This window comes from Thermobia domestica, chromosome 13, assembly GCF_964235325.1.
Source record: "Thermobia domestica chromosome 13, izTheDome1.hap1.1, whole genome shotgun sequence".
NCBI classification, from domain to species: Eukaryota; Metazoa; Arthropoda; class Insecta; order Zygentoma; family Lepismatidae; genus Thermobia; species Thermobia domestica.
In genome coordinates, this window is record NC_137466.1 from 161157909 (window position 1) to 161185126 (window position 27218).

At 34.1% G+C, this 27218-nt stretch overlaps 1 protein-coding gene across 2 annotated transcripts in view; it reads left to right on the forward strand.

Moving 5' to 3' along the window:
* LOC145668685 (uncharacterized) overlaps positions 1-27218 on the forward strand; it is a 742633-nt gene that overhangs the window by 678730 nt on the left and 36685 nt on the right. The window contains exons 46-51 of one of the 2 annotated variants that reach the window (XM_081736754.1): positions 583-1593; positions 6300-6547; positions 10826-10976; positions 13190-13412; positions 18893-19043; positions 21488-21628. In XM_081736754.1, coding sequence (XP_081592880.1) covers positions 583-1593; positions 6300-6547; positions 10826-10976; positions 13190-13412; positions 18893-19043; positions 21488-21628 — 1925 coding nt within the window. The remainder of the gene's footprint in view (positions 1-582; positions 1594-6299; positions 6548-10825; positions 10977-13189; positions 13413-18892; positions 19044-21487; positions 21629-27218) is intronic. The other variant, XM_081736755.1, reaches the window with a different exon arrangement.

Consider the following 27218-nt stretch of genomic DNA (forward strand, 5'->3'; position numbering starts at 1 on the left):
ATATTTATTCACATTTTCTTTACGTCGTTTGCGTAATACTATTATGTTTTGTTTACGAGACCGTTACAGGAAATTTTAATAATTTATTTTACTTTCGAGTGATTGAGTACAATGATAAAATCTTAAAATGGCTTAAATTCGAAAATCCAATAGTTTTTATCGTATCATGATCTCTACATACAATATAATGAGAATTGTGATTGTGATATTTATTATAGGGCTTAACTGCCTCAAATAGTGATGATGACCCTTCCCACTGGTCTAGTGGCTAGCGCATGCACTTCTGGTGCACTTGATCCCAGGTATGATTCCTGGTGAGACACAATTGAAAATTGAATGCATTACGGTGATTGAAATCCACATTAAACTGAAAGTGTGCGTCTTCTATAGCTTCGGTACTGAACAGAGGCGTTGAACTTTAAAAACCAAATAAATAAACAAATAGTGATGATTTACAGACGCAAAAAATGAAAAACTTACATTTTTAAGTAATAAATATTTAGTACTATTGTATCTTTGAACAGAAAAAAAATAAAAAAATATATAATACATAGTAATTTCATTCTGTATTAAATATTTCAGCTTTGACTGATAAACTTACGGACGCGAATAGTAAATTGAATGATGCCCAGTCAAAATTGAAAGCACTTCAAGAAGAGAGTGAAGCACGTCTAAAAGAGATGGCTGAGAAGCATGCTGCAGCGATGAAAGGGAACCTAGACTCTTTGCAAAGCGAGCTTGCTGATCGGCATTCGAGAGAGCTCAGAGAAATCGAACAGAAGTATCATGACCAGATAGATGCTTTGAATAAAGAAAACCAGAGACTGAAGGACGAGTTGGCAGCGTTGAAGGCAGCTCACGCTAATGAAATCGAAAAGCTTAAAGATGCTCATGCCGAGGAAGTTGGAGCTCTCAAGGGAAAACTTGCCGAGTTAAATGAGTCTCATGCCAAAGAAATTGCGGACATGAAGGCCAAACATGAGGAGGAAAAGGCTAAATTAAAAGAAGCATGTGCGGCTGAATTAGAAGAGTTGAATAGAAAAAATAACGAAAATTTAGCTGCTTTGAAGGAATGCTATGAGCGAGATATTAAGACTATGCAAGACAAACACAACGAAAATATTAAGAAACTGCAAGCCATGCACGAGGACGAACTAAATCGTCGAAATACAGAAGCTGATACCGAAATGGATCAGTTAGTTCAGTCTCATAAGTTACAAATGCAAAAAATGATGGAAGAGAACGAAGCACTTATCCAGAAACTGAAGCAACAATGTGAAGAAGAGAAAGCGGCGTTACGAGACGAATACGAGAAAAAACTGGAGAAATTAATGAAAGAAGGCTTAGAATCAGTGCAGAGAGTCAGTCAGCTTGAAGTCCAAACGCTCAGTGATGAATATGAGAGGTCATTTGATGAAATAGAGAAGAAGCACCGTGCTGAACTTGAGAAATTAAAAGCTGAAATCGCTGAACTGAAGGCAAAGTTGACGGAATGCTTGGAAGAGAAGAATAAACTTGAGCACAAGATAGGTCTAGGTATGGCCGAAGAAACTGAGATCATGTACAAACAAGGTGAAATTATGTACGAAGAAGGTCAGTTTAGAGATTATAAATAGTAGCTACAGTTCGCTTTGTATGCTAGAATATATATATATATATTATATATCATTACCTTCTTTGCTTCGCACATGATACAAATCAGTAAAATACAAAAGCAAAATACATATAAAGATAAAACAACAGTAATGAAATTGCTGAAAGTTAGTCGAAACAGCTTAGCCTACAATTTACTTTTGATGCAGTTACTTGTTTTCTTTTTGTATATTAATTGTTATTTATTTATTTATTTATTGTATATAGCAATAGCAGTAGCATCACATTGTGGCATACGCAGAATTTCTTCAAGCCGGGGGAGGGAGGGCAGGTTTCAAGCTTCGAAGTTCATATTGTTTCAGAATTTTTGTATATCGTAATATAGTAAATGTATATTTTTCGTAGTATATTTGTCAACAGTTGGTTAAACCCCAGGCATATCTCTCTTGCGTATACCACTGCCATAGCATGACAATAATATCCGCTGGAATATGAAATAGGAATAGAAAATTATATCTATGCTACTGATTTTAGGACAAGATTGCACATTATCGTCCATAGTTTTATATCGTCTGTATAAATAATCCAGTGTGGGAAATCTTGGGGAAGGAAGAAGGAATCATCACCCACTTAAAGTTTTTGGAAGAAAATTGAAGCTAATTTGCCAAATTAACCTCGAAACTTCAATAAATAATTTAATTAATGTTAAATATAAGCCTGATGGTCTCCCTATTGCTGTTAAGAAAAGAAAGAGACATGTTTAAAATGCCTAATTTGCCATTTAAAATTTATTCAGTATTTCTGAAAAAACTAAACACGTGATTCGAAGGTTTATGTTTATTTAGATAGTCATATTTTATCAGAACCAATAAGATTGGCTATTTGTACTTTTTTCACCAGATATCATGAAAGCAAAATTGAAAATAATTAATATTAGTAAACAAACACTATTCTTTTCAGTACATTAATACTTTTACAGAATAATTCAGAAATAGTACAGCATATTTACCTTTCTTTGCTGGTGTATTAAAAATCCATAAATTTCATTCAGTAATAAATTGCACAAAAAATAAGTATTTATCAGATATAAAATTCTATACTAATCAGAAGTACTAATATACTTTGCAGCGGCCAATTCTTAAATAAATTATCTTACATTTTTACATTATTTTACATACATTCAGTGCATAATACATTATTATACATTAAATTAAAATGTATTTCAGTTATCCAATGAATCATCAATTCATTTACACTTACATTGAAATTGAGCGCCTTCGTGGCTAACTGGTTAGCGTACGCGCCTTTGGCGTAGGAGACCCGGTTTCGATTCCTGGCGGGAGCTCATGTGGTTCGGTGTCGGTCCACGTCTCATATAGCCTCGCTGCTGAACGGGACGTCAAACTCAAATCAACTCAACTCACATTGAAATTTCACATATTTTCATTATGCCGAAGAAATCAATTATTTACTTTCGTTCCTTAAACAAATAATTCTATATAAATAAAATTAATAAACTTTGGCCACTTTAACTGGAAAATAAACATGTTTCTGCTCATCAGAAATCGAAGTAATTATTTTATACAGCAAAGAAATAATATGCCATTCTGTAATTATCAAAAGAAATTACCGAGTAAGGAATAAATTGCAATTAGAATTTCAGAAGAAATGATTGTTTAGTGTTTTAACTTATTCCCCTTTTAGATAACCCATAATATGAATTTGTATTTTAAATATAACAGTATTCAACATTTATTAGTAAACACGTTTTTCTGGGAATATGTTATACGTAAATTTAGACCTTTTGAAATCCTTTATTGCCTCATATATTCGGTTTAGATCAGATGAAGTAGTCAAAGACATTAATTCTGTTGTAGTATTTTTTAGTTTACAGATGCCACGAATTATAGAGTAAAGTATTACAAATTGAACAAACATTTAGCATTGACTCTGGAAACTGGAAGGCTGTGAAATATTTTAGCTGCTCATGGCTATACGTGACAAACTACCAGGAAAACTTAGTGCGTATCCCAAAATACATATTTGAATTTGGTATTATGTTTCAAATTTCACAATAAATACTGACTATAGATGAAAAGTCGAATCAAATTATTTTCACTATGGGTTTGATTCACTAGTTTACAACATTGACGAACTTGCCTTTCAAGAAGGAATTGCAGCCACTGTATTTTAGTAATAATAATATATATATATATATGAAGTAAATAACTACTTGATATATGATCAAACTGTCAAAAGAATGATTGCAACTTGACTTTCATATATCTGGGAAAACCTAAATTTTTTACTTTATTCCTACAAAATTTACGTCTTTACACACTTCTTCGAGTAATTCGTAATCGTATACCAAATTTGCTTCCTTCTTCGCTCGCTAGAGGGGGTTGCATGTGTGTAAATAGGGCGACACCCACTTAAACACATGGGATTTAATATAGAAAATAATCCTACATTTTATTCGATTCTTATAAACTAGTTTAGCTGTTGTAAACAAAAATAGTTAAAACACGGAGAAATACTTCTAAAACTGAAAAAACTATTCAATTTACTAGAATTTGGTAAATTAAACCTAAATCAGAAATATTAGCAAAAGCTATTAAACTGAATTGTATCCCTACTCCTGCCACATTATGCAGTAATGTGTCGTCATGGTGACGTGATAAGCATAACTATAAAAATAATAATATTTTGATTAACACATACTAAATACAAACATTTTTTTTTCTTAACGAAACTAAATGTGAGGGTAGAAACAAACTATCCAACTAATAACTTCTTGGGGTCAATAAAGTAACACTATTATCCGAATTTTGCAAATTAATTATAGTAATTCATTTGAATTAACATGTATTTTATAAGTAATTACTGAGTGAACTAGTGTTAGAAATATCTCTAATCTTACATGATTTAATAACACAGCCACACACACACACAAAATAAAAGTTCTGTGCAGCAGACCCCAGGACGATTGACTGGGTCAATTTTTTGTTATGGTCGAAAAACTTGAGCGATTTTGGATAGAAAGGATTCACGTAACACAGCAATACAAAAACACAAAAATTTTGTGCAGTGGTCTCCATGATATGAATTCGAAGTATTTTGTTACACAGAATCCAACTTTCAAAACCCCAGGACGTTTTTTTTTTTTTTTTTTTTTTTTTTTTTTTTTTTTTTTTTTTTTTTTTTTTTGTGCGAAAAATTTGATTGATTTTGAATAGAGAGGACACGCATTTTTGCCCATAAAACAAAATTGACACTTTCAGTCGTTCTAGGGTTTCGAAATTTGGATTCTGTATAACAAAATATATCGAATCCATAACCTGAAGTCAGCTGCACAGGTTTTTTTTTCAGAGCTGTATTACATGTATTCTCCCTATTCAAAATCGCTCAAGTTTTTCGCCCATAAAAAGGAATTGAAACGGTAAATCGTCCTGGGGTTTTGAAATTTGGATTCTTTGTAACAAAACACATCGAATATATAGCCTGGGGCTAGCTGCACAGAACTTTTTTGCAAGGCTGTATTACACGTATCCTCCCTACCCAAAATCGCTCAAGTTTTTCGACCATAACCAAAAAGGGAAGAAAAAAAAAATGACAAGGTCGATCTTTCTGGGGTTTCGAAATTTGAATTCTGTATAACAAAATAGATCGAATTCATACCCTGGCTTTGCTGCACAGAACTTTTATTTTATTTTATTTTGTTTTATGTGTGTGTGGGGGGGGGTCTGTGTAATTATGAGTATTCAAATATATGAACACTCTGTTTAAACATTCCAATGCGACGTTATTTTTTTTCCTTTTCTTTTAAACACTTCTATCTCCCCCCACTCCTTCTCCCAAATCATCCGACTGTCCCCTGGTAATAAGCACTAAACAAGCGAGTATGCACAAAGAATTTTTTCCGCCTTTTTTTTTTTTTTTTTTTTTTTTTTTTTTTTTTTTTTTTTTTTTTTTTACACTACATAATATAAGAATGAAAATAGTTTTATTATAACCGTGAATGTATGTGTGAAAGACCCTACAGAAAGGATCGTGCACTTAGTTTCGTCCAGTATGGTATCATTTTTCAGGCTTGATTTTAGTAGTCGCAATGTTATTTTTTCCTTTCTTTCTTTTCAAAACAAAGCTTTGAAATTTAAAATTGTCAAGTTAGTGGAGTATTGTTGCTTCTTTCTTGCTTCAAAAGAGAAAAACTTATCTACCCCTTTACAGCGAAAAGATGTGTAATACTTAATAAAAAGCTTAATTTTCTAAAAACTTTATTAAACGTCGTGATAACCTATAGAATAACACTGTAAATGACTTTGTGTCAATGGTATAAACTTAAAAGATACACTATTGTAACAACAGTAGCAATTGTAGAAGTACCAATGTAATTTTAAATTCGATTTGCAAATATAAAATGATTCAGTGTATTAAAGTGGTTGACGTTTAGTAGTTTCGTGTTACATTGTCTGTGTTGTAGTTCATTGTCCAATGCGTCTTACGAGACATAACGAAAATCAGAGCCAACATTATACACACACTCAAGGGAAAAATAATAATTATTGGGTTCGAGTATTAGAGTATTTCTTGTTAAATGCTGCTTTAGTAGCTTAGCTCAAATATAAACCATTATTTTACAAATAACATTCTTTTATTATTTATTTATTTACCAGAAAAGTAACAATACTGAATTTTGTTTTCAGCTGAGGACATTGGGATAAAGATCCAGGAAGAGTTAGATTTGTCAGCGCAACTGGACCAATCACTGTTATCAGTCCTTGGCTCAGAAGGCCCATGTGTATGCGGCGAATCCAAGAAAAATGATGCATTAGGAAGTGTGCAGAAAGAGGGCTTAGAGGTATGTGTATGTGATTTACAGGCCAAACAACGTGGGAGTGTGTGTTTATGTGGCAAAAAATCATCAGACGAGGTTTACCAACCACCATCAGAGGTAATTCGAATAATAGCAAATGTTTTGTCTTCATTATTTCGTAATGGCTTTCTGGTACAAAGGCAAGAGGACAATTTTCGACGAAATTTTTATTTGCTGTGTTCAAACCTGTGTTCTTTTTTAGTGGTGAGGGGTAACAATAGTGTAGAAAATTTTGAATCCGAACTTGGTGCCAATACGCTCACTGAAATGATCTTTAATTTCACAAGTAAATACTCAATAATGGAATGTTTACGTTTAGTGCAAAGGTACCTGATTTGTTCTTCGATTATGAGGGTTTGTCATTGACATATCGTCCGTGAGTTCTTTAAAAGTTCTCTTTCTTCTCATGCTTCCTCATTCCATCAATTATTTTACCACAATTTAGTTGTATTTAAAGGACCGGAATAAAATAATATGATTAGAATCCATTTTTGTGTATTTCAAACTAGCAGTACCAGCCAGCGGATAACTTTGAGGAGTATTATCAGAGTACAGTGAAAGCGACAAACAATAGGATCACTAAGTATGCACTGGGAAGTAGTGAGTAAAAGGTACAATGGTAAGAGTGCGCACACGTGTTTCTTTTTCTGCAAGACAAATCCCTGAACTATCTTTTTTTTTTTTTTTAAAAAAAAAAAAAAAAAGGTCTTTCATGTTTCATCCGTCTTTAACATACAGAAATAGTTGTAGGGCGTTAAGGTAGATATTTTATGTCATTTTTTGAAGTCCGAGAATCACGCTTTGAAATGGTTAGGACCAGTAAGTGATGTTTTCGGAAGTAGACGGAATAAACCTTCTAGATCGTATACAAGCCGCAAAAACTATAATGTGTTTACTTCGAGGAAATCTACGTATCTAGACAAAATGAAATCAAAATCAAATAATGCTTATTTCCGCTGGTAAGTTTGGACATTAAATGGTATTATTTTGTCGAAAATGTTCTCTTTAGTTAGGATTGTAGCATAAATCAAACTGAAGATTGCGCTCACGAAATGTAGATAATTTGTATAGTTTCAGTAGCAATTAGCTATAGCAAGGAAGTAGTGTATAATGATTGTAGGAGCTTTCTAAATTATTATTATTAACATGTTTTCGTGTGGGTTTTTACGTGGTTCTCTAATTTCCTTCCACATTTTCATTCCAGCGATTCTTCGAAGTTTATTCAGTTTCATTAATCACCCGTTTCCTTTAGCCTAAAGGGCATAATAATGGGAAGTTAAAAAAAAAACTTTTTTAATATTATTATTTAGTTATTGGAGGTTTTTAACGTGAAGCTGAGTTCTTGATAAAATATACCGTATTAAACAAGTTTATGTAATTTTGAATGAAAAAAATGTTTCTGCTTATACGTATCTTAAGGAAAATATTTTTCCTTTAAAACCTCCCTCGTAACTAGATGATTAGATTTCTCGCCTTTGGTGACAGAAGGCTGGTTTCTATTTCGGATGAGATTCCCGTGACCTCTAGGTTCACATCTCATCTGTCTTCGGTGCTGTAAAGAGACACTAAAGTACAAGCAGTCATTCCTTTCTTCACTTTATGATTCAACGTAAATAAAATCAGTAGCGTAAAAATTCCATATCATGCTTGTTTGCTTCTCACTATCTTGCTTGTCTCGCTTATCAAGTGCAGATTATTTAGCGTAATAACAACGTTCGATTTAAAAGCTTTTTCAGTAATCTAGGTCGTACTAGTAGAATACATTTAGCTAACTACATGTACATGGCTAAACACGACTGAGGATTGAAAACATGTTTTAGTGCTATTGAATATTAAAATCAAACAAGAAAATAGAAATTTATCGTATGATAAAATATTCGAAGTAAGTTTAGAATTGTATTTTTGGATTCAAAGTTTCTGACTACTAGTATTACCGTTCATTTAGTCTCATTTTCTATAGCGAGTTTAATACTCTGTATCCTTGTTTACTTACTTACAATTAATAGAAACTAATTTGTGTATCTTTTTAAATAGAAAGTAAGTATTTTGAAAATTCATATACCGTATTTACCGAATTCAAGACGCCCTCAAATGTAAGACGCACCCTTGGCAAAAATGAAAAAACCTACACTGCATTGATTGTAAAGAATGAAAAAAAAAAAATGTTAATAAACGTGGAAAAACAAATGTTATGGAAAAATAAAGAAACATTAAACTTACTGCTGGAATTTACGGTATATTCATGTGCATCTGCTGGTACCCTTTTTTCCTAATGTAATTATGGTGCAACACTCGCTTACGTCAGTTTTATAGCACTCCATTATCGGTATCATATTATTATATTATACCAGTATGTAGCAATTTTTGGCAAAAAACTATCTAATCTGGCCTAAATTTCCATAACTCAAATCTAAGACGCGCCTTGATTTTGGAAGCAAAAAAAAAATGGGTCTTAGAATCGCGTAAATGCGGTAAATAAAAAACCCTCGAGATAAACTGCTACTAATGATCTAACGAAGTATTAGCAAGAAGTTTTATTTGTTCGTAGAAGCATAAAAACGACATTATTAAAGATCTCCCTTCTCTTTCGGAATTGTATAAATATTTATTGCAAAAATTTCGGAATACAAAATCTTGGAGCAGGCACATCGGTGAAGATGGCATAAATTGTTTGGAAGTCTGAGGCCAGGGTTAGTATATGGCGTAAATTGATTGAAAGTCTGAGATCGGGGTTTACACTGACCTTAAAAGACAGGAATATGCTTCAAAATAATCTGAAAATCAGGGAAATCTACTATATTTCACAGAAAGAATTATTGTTAGCTGCCCATAGAAAATATCAAGATCACAAAAAAAAGTATCAAGACAGATTTGAAAAGAAGATAAGAAAAAGGGGTGAAAAGGAAAATTATCTTTAGAAATATAGTAGTTTGAGCAGCTCCAAAAGGTATTAAAACTTCGAAAAAAAAAAATAAATAATAAAATTCAAATGTTACTGAAAAAATAAGTTAGATTTGTTGATTGTATATTATCAAGAAGATAAACCAATTATAATCACGTTACTTATTTATTTATAAGAACATTGAAAATGCGAAGATATTAAAGTTATCATTAGTTGGTAATTATTGTTTGGAAAGGTTTACAGCCGGAAAGTAAGCTTATACTAAAAAATAAAAAGGAGAGCCTTTGACGACTGTCTGGATGATAAAGTTCGATTTAAAGAAAAAAAATCGTTTTCTAAACCTTACTATAAATGATAGTGTTTGCAATATCGGTCAGGGAAAATTTACTTAGCCATGGAAAGTAAGGAAAACCAATACCAGAATTTTGGATATGTTAACAAAGGAAAAACATGAAAAATTGCTTAAATTAATTGCGATGGGAAAGAATAAAAATAATTCAGATGCCCTACTAACTTCTATTTCTTTTCTTCGGAAAGTGGCAATGATCTAACAAGGTACATTCGCGAAGTGTCCCCTCGGGATTCATGTAAAACTAATTCAAATGCAAAGTTATCCGCGGCCTAATGTGTATTGTACTAATTTTAGTGGCCTATTTATGAGCCGCATAATTTGCATATTTATGAGCCTTCATATATCCAGAATTCAATCATACACTACAATAATGCTTGAACACAAAGTTGCTTTTAGTTTCTTTAAATGTAACTGGTCATAAATAGGGGCATAGGCAAAACAAATTAGATCAAGTACTACTTCTCTGACACATGTTACCGACCCTGGCCGCCATATTGGATTCAACTTTCGGTTTTTCAAATGGGGTAGGTACAAGTGATACATCAAATTCATATCCAATTTTCTCGGAAACTCATTTGTGTAGTGAATTTTACCGTAGCTTGTACCGACAGAAATGTACCTTGTAACTATTAACACTTAATCTGTTATGGTACTTGAAATTAGTTGCATTATATTTCTGTCTCTTCGACGCTAGTTGTGAGATAGGACTACTACAAGTGTGGCTCATGGGAGAAGTCACATTGGATAAAATTTAAAGTTTTAGAGAAGAAAGTTACCAACTGTTGTATACAAGAATTAGCATTAGATAAGTTTTCATCCTTTTGTTTGAAGCGATAAAACTTTAATATTTATCCATGTGACTGATCTCGTAAGCCGCCTCTGATTCTAGATCAACTTAAAACCTATAATATATTTTTCTTTTAATTTTTCTATGTTATCTCGCTGCCAGTTTCGTTCAGAACTTAGTTTCAAGAGAGATAATTAATCATTACTCGATTTATTATTTATGTATGTTAATTCGAAGAGTTCTGTTTTGTCTTTCTTTGTGGGATGTGTGTGGGTATTGCAGATTGTTAACATTTGCTACTTTCTCCTGAAATAGGTCCTCAGTTTATCTCAGCATGTTCAGAAATGTGTGTGCACAAGTAGCACTATTATGAGCGGAGATGAGTCTGATCGACTTAAATTAAGGTCTAAAGTTAGTGCATTGGAAGCCGAACTTTCTAAGAGAGAACGTGATATGCAAAAGAAAGGTAAGTATTCAGTTGAAATATCAAAACTAATATTGTGTATTTTTTATACAATTTATTGAAGTATTCGGGGTAAAATTCATGTCACTAGAAGGAAACCAGATTTAGTGCTGCTTTGAACACTAGAAACAGAAAACTGTAGAAGCTGAATATTTTGGTAACATACAAAGAGTGAAAAAGTGATTGATTAGACTGAGACTGGAACCTGGGCCCCCGGCATACCGTATCGATGTGTCAAAGGTCAACGCATCGGCATAGTATGCCTGAGGTCCCAGGTTAGAGTTCCAAGTTTTTTTTTTTTTTTTTTTTTTTTTTTTTTTTTTTTTTTTTTTTTTTTTTTTTTTTTTAACGAGTGTTATTGAATTCCCTCCTACAGAGGATTTGGTGCATAAGAAATAAGTTTAAACAGGTTGTTCCCTCCTTTCATTAACATATGAATTATTTGCTGTTTATAGTGTCTAAATCTGGATCGTGGAATTTTGTTAGATCTGCTTAGACCAGATTAGGTTGTACTTATCATATTTTATATTTCGAATTTGTTTCATTCTCAGAAGATCTAAAATCATCAGAATATCGATAATGGCTATCCAAAAGAAAAAGCATTTATCAACAAATAAATAAATAAACGTAAAACTTCACTTGCAAAGTTTCCCGTATAAATTGAACACAAGAAAAAAATTCGATATATCGTCTCGAAACACCAGAGATAGTAATAGAGACAAAAGGACAAGAGAAGGAAGGATTTTAAAACAGGGTTCCTACTGGTCAGGGAAGTCAGGATTTTAAAACAGGGTTCGTACTGATCAGGGAAAATGGTGCAGGACAGGGAAACTCAGGAAAAAAAGACTGGAAATCAGGGAAAGTCAGGGAAATTTTGTAAAATATATTTTTTCTAACATTAATTCTACACGAATTTCAGCTTAGCCATCCATAAATGATCACAGTATGGAACGTTGCTCAGATATTTATGGGAGGTAAATGGAATGTACGTGTGAACAATTGATTATTATTTGTCTCTATAGAATAAATGTTTTCATATATAAATATTCACTGTTATTTATTCCTTATTTATATATCAGCGTCATCCAACACCAGTCATGAAAGTCAGGAAATTTCCTGCCAAAGGTCAGGGAGAAGCCAGGGAAATAGGTTTCTCCAGATCAGTAGGAACCCTGTATATATATAAAAAATAAATAAATAAAAATAAAATAAAATAAAACCTGAAAATATTGTAAAAAAACCCAGAATGTAATTTGGGCGAACTAACCGAGAAATATTTCTAATATACCTTTTCCTGAATATTCTCATTTCGACCTATTATAAGATTACACCTTGTATGCTAATAAACAGGAAATAGTTATCCTTATGAGTTACGCAGATGATTAATATGACAAATGAATAGTAATGCTTACAATAATCATTATAAAGAAGTCTTGGTAAACATTAATACAATATAATTTTCGTTTGTCCTTATGCAGACATTCTCAGTAAGTTCGAAGTTAGCATAATCTAGTCTAATAATACGTAGATGTTCTTCGTGAATTCCAAAACAAACTTCTTTATAAAAAATTCTGTAGGATAATAACTAGGACCCGGAAGTTGAGGAAAAATCCTCTTTTTCTACGAGTGCCCGAAGACGAGGCTTAACATAATATATGTTCATTTTGGGTAATTGTAGGCCAGAAAATGGTGGATTTTATTTGTCCTTTTTTGCCTTTTTCGGCGTTTTTTTTTTTTTTTTATTGGTCTTTATTAAAGCTTTTTATAGGTCTTAATTTTACAAGACCAAAATATGGTCATTACGCAAAACAATCAAAATGACCTGAAGGTTTTTGAAATGTAGGCCTAGAGAAGAATGGAGGGAATTAGTCGGGTCGAACGGACAACTAAATAAACAGAAAGTGTTAGAAATAGTATGAGAGAAAAGAACAATTTTAGATATATTTGAAAAGAGTGATTGGGACATTGGGTGATAAGGAACATACTAAAAAGTTTGATTGCACGTTAAAGAGGAAGGGGCGGAATAGGCTACAGTTGATGGATAATATTAAAATAGAAACTTTCCACTTGAAGAGGTTAACTGAAGATCGTGGTCCATGAAAGCTTTCGTTTTGTGGAAAATGATCTGCCACTAATGGCAGAATACCTATAATGATCATCATGATGAACACAAATAATGAGTTCTCTAAATGTATGTTTTTTTCTTTACTTTACAGTTGACCTTCTGGAATTCAAAGTGAGACAAGAACGATCTGTGCTAGAAGAGTTAAGAAGTGCATTAAATTTGGAACAGCGACGAAGCCTAGAATTAATCAACCGATTAGGAGATCAGCGTAGAGTGCATGTTGAACTCCAAGCCGAACACGATATATTACAGAAACGACTTTCAACCATTCAAGATTCAGTATCCTCAAATAAAGAACGATCAGTGATGCTTCAGTAAGTATTGTTTCTACTTACTCAAGAGCGTAAGGAGCATACGTTTACGTTTCACTCTAATTTATTAAACTGCAACATGTGCTTGTAATCACCATAAATTTTGGTATGAACTAGATATTCGGATAGAATCCACAACTATCCTTCCTCAGTGATAGGTAGGCTTATTTTATCTAATGACGAAAGTTGGTCAACTGCTGAAATGCTTAGCTCGAATGTAACAATGAAATCAATATGTTTTTTGCTTTAAGATACTACGACATAACTGTATTAAGAAAATTTTAGCATTTTAGCAGACAACTTTCTTCATAAGATGAAATAACTCTACTTACTACTGAGCAAGGATAATCGTGCATTCTCTCCGGAATATACCAAAAGTTGTGGTGGTAAACAGAAATATAAATTAATCCTTGGTTAGTAAATTAGAATATGTATATTGTTTCTTCCTTGAAAGAAGGGGTCGTGGTGGTTCAGTGGTAGTGTGTTCACCTCTGGTGCATGGGGTCCTTGGTTCGATCTCAGCTCGCGCCAAGAAAACTTTGTGGTAGACAAACACCGTGTGTGTGGGTTTTCTCGGGTTCTCTCGTTTCCTCCCAGTTTCTTCATTCCACCATTTTCATTCATTTCTTGTCATCACCTAGCCGGCATAATATTGGGATATAAAACTTAAAGATTTTATTTTTTTCCTTGAAAGAAAGAAAAGAAAATGCGCACGATTTTTTTCTTTTGTTACCTATAATAGCCAGTTTTATTCAATCAACATTTTGTTCACAAGAGAAAATTGGTAACTTAATCCATTTACTAAATTCTCCGTTTTCACTCTTAGGTCTTCAGGTTCACCGATGATAACGACTGAAAGAAAGTAAAATTACAGCATATATTACCTCGGGGAAACTTTTTTTACCTTACATACGTGACAGGAAAACTTACTCGACCCCACTGGCGTCTCTGACATGTAAAATTTGTGGGGGGGGGGGGGGACATCAAAGAAAGTGATTTAAATCGTACTACCTAGCCCAACCTGTTTATTATCTTGGATTTCCTTTGTGATCTTTCTGCTTACCTTTACGGAGCCCCTAAGGTATAACTCTGTTATAATTGCTTCACAGCCTGAATATTATATTCCAAATAATAATTATTATTTATATGATATTCTGTCGTTAGTAAATAAATTAAATTAGAATAAAATATTGAATATTTTGTACTTCAAAATATTGGGGAGGACGCGTTCCCCTCGTCCCCCCTGCCAGAGACGCCCATGCTCGACCCCATTAGTTAGACAAAGGAAGCTAGAGAACCAAAACGTGTACTATGGTCGTGTAATCCATCTGTCTGTCTTGTAGACGAGTTATTTGGTGCGGAAGGGACGTGTTGTGTGTGAAGTAATCATGCATCGTGATCTGTGCTTTCGATATCTGCGCCAGTTTCAAGTCCCAGCCTGACTCCAACTTAATGTAGTAGATAGTATTGTAGATCTCGTCATTTGAAACCTCGGTATTTCACAGGATTGCCATATTCTGAAACGCCAAAAGCGAATATATTTCCACTTAAACCAACTCGCCATATTATCATAAATATTAACTAGTCATAATTATTGTGATGTACACTCATGTCCAAAATTATTGTCGCATGTCTATAAATATGTTGTTATAGGAATATAATTTGATAACGAATTCCCCCGGTATTTCTTATAATATTAATATGTGTATAATCGGCAAAGACATGTATGTGAAAAATTTCATGTCAAAAAAGCAGTAAATAAAAACAATAAAACGAAAATAAAACTTTCTTGTCCATTTAGCAACATTTTGTTTTACTCATTCTAATTTTCGTATTTATAATTCTTTTCCAATGAAATTTACCACAAATATACATTTCCCGATTATCAGTATTAAAAGTACCCTGCAAAATCATTATCAAATGATATTCTTACAAGAAGACAGTTATAGATATGCGACAATCATTTTGGACATGAGTGTACCTGTAGTAAGTACAATAATAATAGATTCATGGGGTTCTTAGATTTAATCACTTCAATGTTTAAATATGACAGTATGTTCACAAAACACTAGCATAACAATAACCGGCAGAAGGAACCAGAATCATACATACAGAAGGAACTGAAAAAAAAAAAAAAAAAAAAAAAGACGCGATACACTACGAAAGTGATTGTTATGCCACGATAACCAACCTTTACATTCGTCATTAAGCGCTGTTACAAATACGATACATTACGTTTGGAAATGTTTGGATTTGAGCTTAGAAAATGCACACAAATCATGGAATCTTGCAAAATGTATGCAGAGTGAAGATGGAAATTTGTACTCTCAAAATGCAGACATATCTCGATAAGTCCCGACATATGATAACCCTACGATAAGGATATTAAGCCGAAATCAATCCATCTATACAAACAAATCATAAGCAAAAATCATCAGAAATGGACAAATCAGGGAAAACTGGGAGTTTTTTCGAAAACTTTTTTTTTTTAATTTTTGCGCCCCTCTGGCCCGGACCTGGGTTGACGGAGGAATCTGCATTTTTTTTTTAAAAAAAAATAGGTAATTATGTACACAATGCGTATGCAAAATTTCAATGCTTTATCACGAAAACAAAGGGCGGGAAAAAAATTCTGGATGTCTGAAGGTGAGTAATATATATTCACTGCGTCATTACTGTTTGGCCTAAAAGTTATGGTTCAATGTCTTTTTCTTCAGTATAACGAGTTCTTTCCAACGGTACCACTCACATATCCGTATCATACACCTGAACCGGGAAATTCGGAAAACCCGGAAATTTTTCTGAAAAAATCACCTCTCGGAATAGTTGCGCCCCGCGGGCCCGGCCCCGGGTTCACGTGCGGATCTCAAAAAACTCAAAGGTGCACACAATCCGTATGCAAAATTTCAATCTGATATCTTGAAAACTAAGGGCGTGAAAAATTTTTGAAATTTGCCTTAAGAAAAAATTAAAAAGAATTACGCTCCTCCGCCCCACCTGGTGCCGCCAAGTTGACCATTCGGTTCCAAAACGCATCTGGGGTATTCTTTGGTCCATTCTTGACTTGGCCATTAAAAAAATTCGGCTTAAGTACCTGTTATAGAGCCTAAATAAGTGGTCAAAGACAACACTACGCCACGGTAACAAAAGTTACCATAAATCCTAAAAGAGCTAATATGTATTTAAAAATAAATCCGTAATTTTATCTCCTATGAATTTTATAGATATAACATTTTTGCTTTTGTTAGCTAGATGTTATGAGACATTTCAATGAAAATTTTAAAAGGAGCCCATCAAAACTAGTTTCTGTGAGGACTTAAATTCTTTACATTTCATTTACTTTGCTTATAATATGCACAAGCGAATAATACCGTTGGAAAGGATGCTGTAATCTGGAGAAAAAAAAAAAAGAAGAAACGAGGTATGAACCATGATCCTACGACAAATAGTAAGGAAAAAAGAGCTGTTTGACTGAAAGTAAAATTTACCTCAAAAAGTGGAAATTCTAAAAGGGTTTGTCACCCAAACGAGCAGGATGATAGTTGCTTCTCATAACTATAAAGCTTACAGTTCGAGATTTTCTGCACTATGCTCCTGTAAATAATGAGTACGTTGAGCGAGATGTCCTCTAGGCGAGTATACCTGTACATACATTGGAACGAACAGACATTCAAAGATCACTTTTTCGCCTGTAGGAGCCATTAACGCGTAAATCCGTTGAGATTTCGAATTCGATTCGATTATGTATATATTTACGATTACCATACTTTCTTCTCTCATATTGGCTCGAGTCTGTATTATGATATTGCAGTTTATGTAAATTATAGTGTTATATTAAAAGAGTGATAATTTGGTTATAGCTAAAAAGGAGGGTGGGGAGTAAAATTAAAAGAATATAATTTTGTAACTTTGGGAAGGTGGGAGATGTATAAAAATGATCGAAATAACCGATATTAGTGTCGAAACCATGGTTTTCTGGGTCGCTAAGATGAAAAATCTTTAAGTTTTACGTCCCACGCTTATGTCGACTAGGCTAAAGACGACGGTGATGATGAGAAATGAACGAAATGGTGGAATGAAGAAACTGGGAAGAAACGGGAGAACCCCGAAAAACCCACGCACACGGTGTTTGTCCACGACATGCTCTACCACTGAGCCACCGCAGTCGCTGAGATGAACAGTGACACTTCTGATGCCGTTTAAATCCAAAATTCAACCCTGCACCTTGGGGGAGGGAAAGGAGGAAGATATATATATGTAAATGACCAAAAATGACCGGTATCAGAGAGCGCTTTAATAATAGCAAAAAGTGACTGACTAACGAAACATATTACTATTTTTTCTTATTTTAATCCCACGGAGCAGGTAATTGACGCTAATGATTATATAGAAAATAAGTTTGAGGAGTAAATAATGGGTTCACTTTATCATCAATTTGTAGTGACCCATTGCAATAGAAAAGTGTGAAAGCGCAAACCTTCAGCAATATTGCTAAGGTGTGGCTATTGATGCACTCAGCGTGCAAATGTACTTGTAGATTTTTCGTTTTTGATCGAAATTTTTGTTTAAATACCCTTTCAGTCCTAAACTTATCTTAGCTATGGCAAAATAACGCAAATATATGTATTGTCGTAGAAAAAGTAAAAATAAACTTATGAATCTACTAAAAGTAAGATACCAGTTTTTGTCAAGAAACCGAAAAGTGTGAGAGATTAGCCACAATAGACAGCCTGTTAATCAAGGGTAGCAAGGGTAGAAAACAATCGATAACTTTAGTATTAAATTTAATGTGAAGTGATTTGAGCTAATAGGAAACTTGGTTGTTGAGTTCAGAGAGAGAGAGAGAGAGAGAGAGAGAGAGAGAGAGAGAAAGAGAAAAGTATTACTTAACTGACTTCGTGAAAATACTTCCTTGCTGCAACTGAAACTACTACTATAAATTTTGATGATGGGCTAACTCCGTGGCTAAGTCCAGAAGGCCAAAGTTTGCCAGTCCGCCCCTGGTAGAACGTCATACTGTTTCAAAATTTTGTGGCTCCGCGTAGCGTAGTCGCTAACGCTGTCGCCTTCGGTGCGAGCGGTCCCGGCTTTGATTCCCGGTGAGGGCACTCGGTCGAAAAAGTGTAAAACGCTTTTTCAGGCCAGCCACCCTGAATGAGGTTTTCCTCATTCACACCAGGCAAATGCCGGGGTGGTACCTAAATTATAGGTCCCAGGCCGATCCCTTTCTACTCCAATCCTTTCTTCCTTCCCTTTCCCCGGATTGTGTGCTCGCCGAGGGACGTCATCCCTCAAAACGTGAAGGGCTGAATGGCCTTAGATGCCGAAAGCCCAGAAATCTAAATTCCCTTCCTGTTTCAAAACTTTGCTAAAATGGGGTCTTAAAAGCCAACATAACGCGCTTTTATATGTTACTTTACTGTATTTGTGATTAGTTTATTGATAGATATATATTATAATATATTTACATTTTCTTTTTTTAGGAAAGCCTTAGAACATGAAAGAGGCCAGGTGGCTATCCTTGAGCAAGCTCTGCAAACAGAGCGTGCAAACTTTGCACAACTAAAGAACGCCATCGAAGCAGAAAGACGACGATTAGACTCATTCAAGCAATGTGAATGCAATAAAATGGGGGTAGGTATTGTAGTGTTATCGTATTTTTTCTATCTATTCTTGATTGTCAACTTAACTACATAAGCTGTGTTATGTAATTCCTTATGGTAGAATTGTTTTTTAAAAAATGATCTTCAGAAGAACTTGTGTAGAAGGGTTAAAATAAGCTTTAGATCTACCAGACGCATATATGTATGTATTGCCGGCTAATAAGTCACTCTTTTTACCTTTGAAATTAAGTTCAAAAATGAAATCTCTTATACGCCATACAGAGAATTGGATGATTTCAGTTTCAATAAGTTTTCCCGATTTTGTGTTGCTTGATGTGTTCCTTGCTGCTTTGCGGTGTATAACAGAATTCCAGTTATATACAGCTCAATGACTCAAGAGGGGACCACGGTGGCTCAATGGTATCAATGGCAGAGCGTTCACCTCTGGTCCTTGGTTCGATCCCAGTTTACGCCATGTGAGCTTTGTGATGGACAAACACCGTATTTCCCTGGGTTTTCCCGTTTCCACCCATTTTCTTTATTCCACCATTTCATTCATTTATCATCACCGTCTCCTTTAGCCTAGCTGGCATAATCGTGGGACGTAAAACATAGATTTCATTCTATTTTTAATGATTCAAGAATTTCGGCTCGAATATATATAATACTTTTCTTTGGACATGATTGCACTATAACCATTCCATAAATGTTCCTTGCCAGGATATCACTTTACATTAACCCTTTAACGCGCCATATTTTCCGGTCAAACTGATTTTTTTTTTTTTTTTAAATTTGGATTGGTTTTTGTGTAGGAAACGGGATTTTTTCAAATAATATGTGATCTGTGGGATATTTTATGGTATTTGCATATAGTGTGTATGCAAAGTTGCGCGTTAACATCTGCAAAATCCACTAAAACCAGATAGAACCAATAAAACGCGACGAATGTCGGCGTACTTGCACTTTGCACTCATTACACTTCTGTCTAACATAGAAAAAAATCAACAGTTCAAAACGTGTCCACCTAAACGAGCAAAGAAAGCTCAAAGATGACAACTCCGCTTGCAGCAAGTATTACAAAGAGACCAACGCTGGCTTACTATGACATCTAGCGGGAAATTCAGAACTTCATTAGTGAAAGGGCATCTTAACAGATACGCAAAGCTGCTTTTCTATGTACGAACTAGAAACTACATGCTGCAATACAATTTCAAAGTAAACTTTGCACATATGCACAGCTAGACGCTAAAGAGTTAAAAGAGTGCAGTGAAACCGTGCCAAGATCACACACGTCTTTCAATTCCTTTATTAAAATTAATCAAGAACATCCTTATCTTTGTAAAGAAGCAAATTACTTTTCAGTTGTTCTGGCTTCAAGCAACTTGTCTCAAGTTACCTTTAAAAGTTCTACTTACAGGAAATATGATGAATTTAACAGACTGATGGCCATTATGATTTTACAATCTGGCTGTCAAAACTTGACTATACTGACTATAACGACGCTAATTAACGTGACCGACTACAGACCGTTCTGACAATTCTGACCCCTTGTTTATTTCTTAGTTAGATTATATATATATATATATATATATATATATATATATATATTGGCCTTTCACCTATATGATTTCTTTGTTTACTTGTTGTATTTTTCGACATTGTCACTTTCATTTACCTGTTTTCACTTGCTTGAAAGTGAGTCTGTTTATAGAAACTTGTTTCTTTTTACTTTCAATAACAAATTTTTAATATATATTGATATTTTTTGGGAATTACATTACAATTCTAAATGGATTCGATTGTACTCACTTCGTAGGGACAATTCTGCCATCTTTAGCTATCCAAAAACAGGACAATACTGGATAAAATTTTGGATTCATAGTAGAATAAATACCACACGAGTTTCAGAAATTTATGAATTAAAGTTAATTTATACGTTCACATAGAATAAAATGTAAGAAAATCTGTAGTGGAAACGAGTTTCTAGTTTTGTACTAGTCGCTATGTTATGAATATAATAATTAACAAACTTGAGCTAACGTAAGCAGTAGCGCACTATTCTGTTACTCGAAAAATTCCGGACTCACTTCCTACTATTCAGTTTTCTTGTCAGAGAGCTCAGTGGTAGAGTTCTTACTTGTTGTGCGAGACATCCCTGGTTCGATCCCAGACTAAGTGAGTTTGTGGTGGATAGCGCATGTCCGGTGGTTTCATCGGTGTTCCCTAGTTTTTTTCCCACATAAGCATATCACTTTTATTAATAATTTGTCTTTAGCTTAAAGGACATATACGTGGGACGTAAAACTATTTTTATTTATTTAGTAAATTATGCATAGAGCACTTTTGCAACAGACAAAGTGCATTGCCTTAGAAAATCTGAAAATTGGACAAGAAAAGACAAAAATATAATAAGTAATTCTCTAGAATACAGACTTTTTGAAAATTAATTTTCTTTTTGTTTCCTCTACTTTTCAGACCCTACAAAGTAAATTAGAAAAATGTTTAGACAATGAAACTGATTTGAAATTAAGGCTTGATCAAGAAAAGAAACTCAAGGATAGACTACAGGCTGAATTAGACGCGCTGAATAAAAAATCTCCAACTCCAGAACGCAAGGTTAGTAAACGACGGTATGCGTCAAGGGAAGAACCCTATTTTTGTGGAAGTGAGGTATGTCCGAAGGCTCCAGCAACGATGAAACGACAAGAAATGGTAATACGTAGAGGAAAATGATCGTCAGTCACATTAAAAAAAAAAAAAAAAAAAAAAAAAAAGTTTTCATATCTCATACTTGTGCATGTCCTTAATCTCCATTTTCCTGTTGTGGCTGACTTTAAATATGTGCTTTTGCATGAAAAACAGAATTAAAAAGAAAAAGATAGATAAAAGTAACTACCAAATTCAACACGTTTTGGAAAATGATTTATAATTGTTATTATTGTTGTCAATTTTGTGTTCGCTTTTCGATTATATGTTTTATTAAAGTGATTCTTTTGTTTTGTAAAAAAGTGTGCTTCACTGACTTATCTGTGTGGTAGGTAGATTATTTATTACTTTAAGGAAAGTATTCCTAGGTTTTAGAATTAAATATTTATAATACTTTATTAATTTCGAAATCGAATTTTGAGTTCAAAATTTAAGTTTTTATTTTTTCTTGGGGAGGGGGGCGAGTACTGTTCCAATCATGTTTTTTTCTTTAAAAAGTTACTTGAGCACTTAGTCTACGGCTACTCAATGCGTTCGCAGCGCGTTTTTATGGCACATACGTACGCTTGGAATACGCTGAAAATGTATTTAAATGTGGATGGCTAATCACAATGCACTGCAAACGCGAAAGCAATAAAAACGCGCAGAATACGTCTACTCGAGCGTATTTGGTGTGTTTCGGAACAATAGACCGCCTGCTGTTTCGGAATCAGTAAAAGTTGTCTAAAGGAAGGGTAAAAAAGGAAAGACGTGTTGCCAGGCAAGGGTATTTTAGCAAGAAACAGCTGTTTGGAAGATGCTTTGTGGAGAATATTGGAACGCCGTTTTCTTCCATTATCTTCTATATATCATCATTCATTTGAGTTTGCCATCCATCTCTGTAGACTAAATGACGAAACTGCTGGACATTAAAGGTTTTGATTTCTCAACAAATACATCGATGACCACAAGATCATCTATAACGTATTATGTGTTGTAAATACCGAGTAGCACCCTCTCTAATATATGAAAATTATGTATGTATGTGTGTGTATTCATGGACGAAAGAAAATAGCATATATATTCCAACTATATATTTACATAACTACGTATATTTCGTCTTTTTAGTAGAAGACCTGTGATTCGCGAAGTAATTATATGGTTCCTTGCGTTAGACAGTTTTCCTTTTAAATCCTAGTAATTTCTAGTCCTTTAGATAGAACCTCCACAAGTCTAAGTTACTGTTAAATACATATATAAAGTCACTTCTTTTTGGTTAATGATATGAAGCACATTCGCACATGTAAAAATCATCTGGTACACAATGAATTTTATTTTGTTTTAGGTCAAGGCTAAGATTGAGAAATTGAAACAAAGACAACAAAGCTAGTGTTGAATTATTTATATGCATATAAGATATAATAGTTTGTTTTCAGTTTTATATTAGGGGGCCGCGGTGGCTCAGTGGTAGAGCGTTCACCTCGGGTGCTTGGGGTCTCGGGTTCAAACCCTGCTCCCGCCAAGTGAACTTTTTGGTGGACAAACACCGTGTGCGTGGGTTTTCTCGGGGTTCTCCCGTTTCCTCCCACTTTCTTCATTCCACCATTTCATTCATTACTCATTATCACCGTCTCCTTTAGCCTAACCGGCATAACCGTGGGACGTAAAACTCAAACTTTCATTTCATTTTCATTCAGTTTTATATTAAATCAGAGAGGGACGTATGTTTGCATTGTTCCCATTCCTGAATTATTTATGTGAAATTTTCTTCCCGCTAATGATGATCGTGCAGTATAATCTTGTCAGTAAGTAAGCAGATACTTGTATATAACTTATATATGACCTGGTAGTGTACTTACCCAAGTGAATATCTCTCTACGAAAGCAATTTGTTCTGTCTCTAGAACTATAGTAAAACAAGGAAGGGAATTGGGTCAGGATCCTTCAGCAAATGATATAATTGGATTTTAAGTTATTAGCATTAGAAATTAAATATAATCTTCAGTACTTGTGTACTCCGAGAATAAATTTTGGGTTGCCTTTCGTGTTCATTAGGCCCTTCCCTTAATAAAAAAAAAAAAAAAAAAAAAAAAAAAAAGTATATGCGAAATTCTCTACTCCACTTACGAAGTGTACACTTGAAAACATAGAGAAGATACGATATGAAAACGAGTAAGCAGGAATTTGAAGAAGCATTGCGCAAAATTAGGTACCCTTAATATAACGTGTTGTAATTGTTTTTAAGTGTACTGTTTCGTCCACCAAAAGAAGATGAGAAAAAACAATATGGAATATGCAGTGAGTTTTAGATCGAAACACTATTCGGAACATTCAAATATAACATTAGCAGAGTATGTAATTCAAAGGCTGACATCGCTGCTTATGAGCCCATTATTATAATATATATAATGAAAAGGAAATTCATTCGTGTTGAAGATACTTGGGTTAAAATTAGGAATAAGATTAAAATTTCAGCAAAGGAAGAACTGGGGTATCATGAAATACATAGAAACAAACCATGGTTCTACAAGGAATGCACTAAACTAGAGAAGACTAAAGAAGCAAATCTATGTTGGCTACAAAATCCGAATGACAGAGATGCAAAAAATTTGCTGATGTTAGACGGGAAATTCCCAAACTTTAGAACAAAGAAGTGTGATTTTTTGAAAGGTTTTGAACTTGAACAGAATAATAAAAACAACTATAAAGATACCAACGAATTTAATCCTGTTGAGGTCTAATGGACCCAAGACACTTTCCTTTCTTATTTTGACCAATTACTTGATAGATGGCCCTAGCTTTTCTTATACATTCCTTTATTTAGCAGTCCAGTGCTTTATTTAACAGTACAATTGGCAGGAATATAGCATGCATTTGTTTCAAGAACCAGGAAACTTGAGGTGTGCTGGACCCCACCAGCACGTTAACATTTTTTTAATCATAATGCATGATAATTTGAAACTCTCTTTCTTCGTTACCGACGATTGCTGTATGTATTGTACAGAACTGCGAATTAATTATAACTTGCTACATGAGAAAATTGTTGGACATAGATCTGAACCTAAACCACTTGTGAAGAGAATGCTGTGAGAAAGGGTCGTTGCGAAATATATCCTCGACAGCATGACAGAAAAACAAAAAATGTTGCGCCAAGTGTCACAAACTGATATGCTTCGAACATGGCAAATGTATGTACACAGACTGTTGATTTAAGTTAATGTAATGTGCTGATTTTCTTTTCTTCACATGTGAATCAAATATATTCATTCTTGACTGAAACAAGTAATTCTGCTGCTTGTTATTCATTGGGATGTAAGGACCCCACCAGCATATTGGCGTCAATTATCAAGGGTTAAGAAAGGTTATCAGCTTCGCTCTTATATGTTAAAAAACATACGACGAAACAATTTTCACGGATACGGATAGTATTTTGCATAGGTGAAAAAAGGCTTCGAATTTCAATTCGATTTCAGTTTGCTAAACCTCAGTCAAAAAATAATGTTTACGGAGAAAGTGAAATGCAGAACCGTGTACTCCAAAACTTAGCCAAACAAAAATAAAAATTGCTGTGAACAAATTAAAGAAATACAAATGTTCAGGTAGATAAAAGTCCCGCTGATTTAGTTTAGTTGGAGGGGGAGGGGGGAACTGTATAAGGAGATACACAAGCTCATTCTACTCATTCGGGATAAGAAAAAGAATAACATACACGTGAAAACGATCAATGATTGTTACAGTTCACAAAAAGGTGACAAAATTGATTGTAATAATTATCGAGGCATATATGTTCTGACAACATTCAATAGAATTCTCCCGAACATTATGTCAAAAAGATTGACCTCTTACACAGATAAAATTATTAGAGATTATTAGTGCGAATTTAGGTAAAATCGATCGACTATCGAGCAAATATTTATCATTCCTCAAATATTCGAAAGAGAAGAGAGAATACAACACCGTGGTACGTCAATTATTTATTACTTTCACAAAGACCTACTACTTGGTTAGAAAGAAAACATTGTGTATCAGTCTTACCGAATTTAGAATTTAAAAAAAAAAAAAAAATGTAGTTCGATTAATAAAGATCTGTTTAAGTGAAACCCAAAGTAAAGTCCGAGTAGGATATTACTTATCTACGAGCTTTTACGTCAAGAATGAGCTGAAACGAGAAGATGCGTTGTCGCCATTTTTAGTCAATTTTGTCAAACATAGAACATAGAGTATTTTGTCAAACATAGTAGTAGAAAATAGAACAGGTGACTAAGTTTGGATACCTGGGTAGTATTATTAGTGTTGATATGAAGTGCGAAGGCGAAATGAAAGTAAGAACAGGAATGGCGAAAGAAGCCTTTAGGAGGAAGAAAATTCGGTTTTCGGAGTCCTTGAATAAAGAGTTGAGAAAAAGATTTATCAAATGCTTCGTACAGTACTGTACTGTATGAGGTAAAAACATGAACATTAGAAATAAGAACTGGAAACTTTCGAAATATGTATGTGGAGGAAAATGGAAAGAATTAATTGGGTCTAACAGAAAACGGATGAGGGGGTGTTTAAAATAGTGGAGGAGAAAAGGACAATTTTAGGTGTAATTGAAACAAGGAAGAGAAACTGGTTGAGACATTGGTAAGAAGGAACTAATTGTATCATGAGGCATGTACTAGAGAGTATGGTGGCAGGAAAAAAAGAGAGGAGGACAAAGGAAGCTGCAGCTGATGGACGATATCAAAACAGAAAAATCGTACGTGAAGACGAAGAGCTTAACAAAAGACCGTGAAGCGTGGAAACTTCTCAGTTGCTGCAAGTGATCTGCCAATGATGGGAGAATACCTATAGTGGTAGTGATGGATTCTTCTGGAATACGTTATAAGGAATATTAAAGATACCAACCAGGGCGTAGAGCTGAATGGCACTCACGAAGCTATTGGTTTATGCTGATGATGTCAGTCTGATAGATGATATGAGGACAATAGAAAGAAATGCAGAGCTTTTATTAAACGCCTGCAGGAGCTTGAACTTAGAAGTAAATGCAAAGAAAACTAAACATATGGAAGTTTGCCGTGACCGTAATACTGCAAATTATAGTTACGTTAAAATATCAAGTAATACTTTCGACAAAATGGATACTTTCCAGTGTTTAGGATCAACATGAACAGACTAAAACCATATCCACGTTGAAATTAAATGTCGACTGAAGACAAGGGATTCGTGCTATTATACACTCTGAACTCGTTTCTCTTCGCTGATTCTGTCAAAGAATTTTAAGCTTAAAAATATATAAACAATAATTATGCCTGTTGTACTATAATGTTGCAAAACATGGTCTCTTACTTTGAGGGAAGAACGTAGACGAAAATGAAGTCCTGAGACGAATATTTGGAACCTAAGAAAGACGGGAATTAGAAATGGGCAAAAACTTCTTAATTTATAAAGTTTACCTAACACCATTAAGGTCGTGTAGTGAGGAGATTCAGAGGGGCAGGCCATATAGTCAGAATGGAAGAAAGTAGGAACTCTTTCAAAAT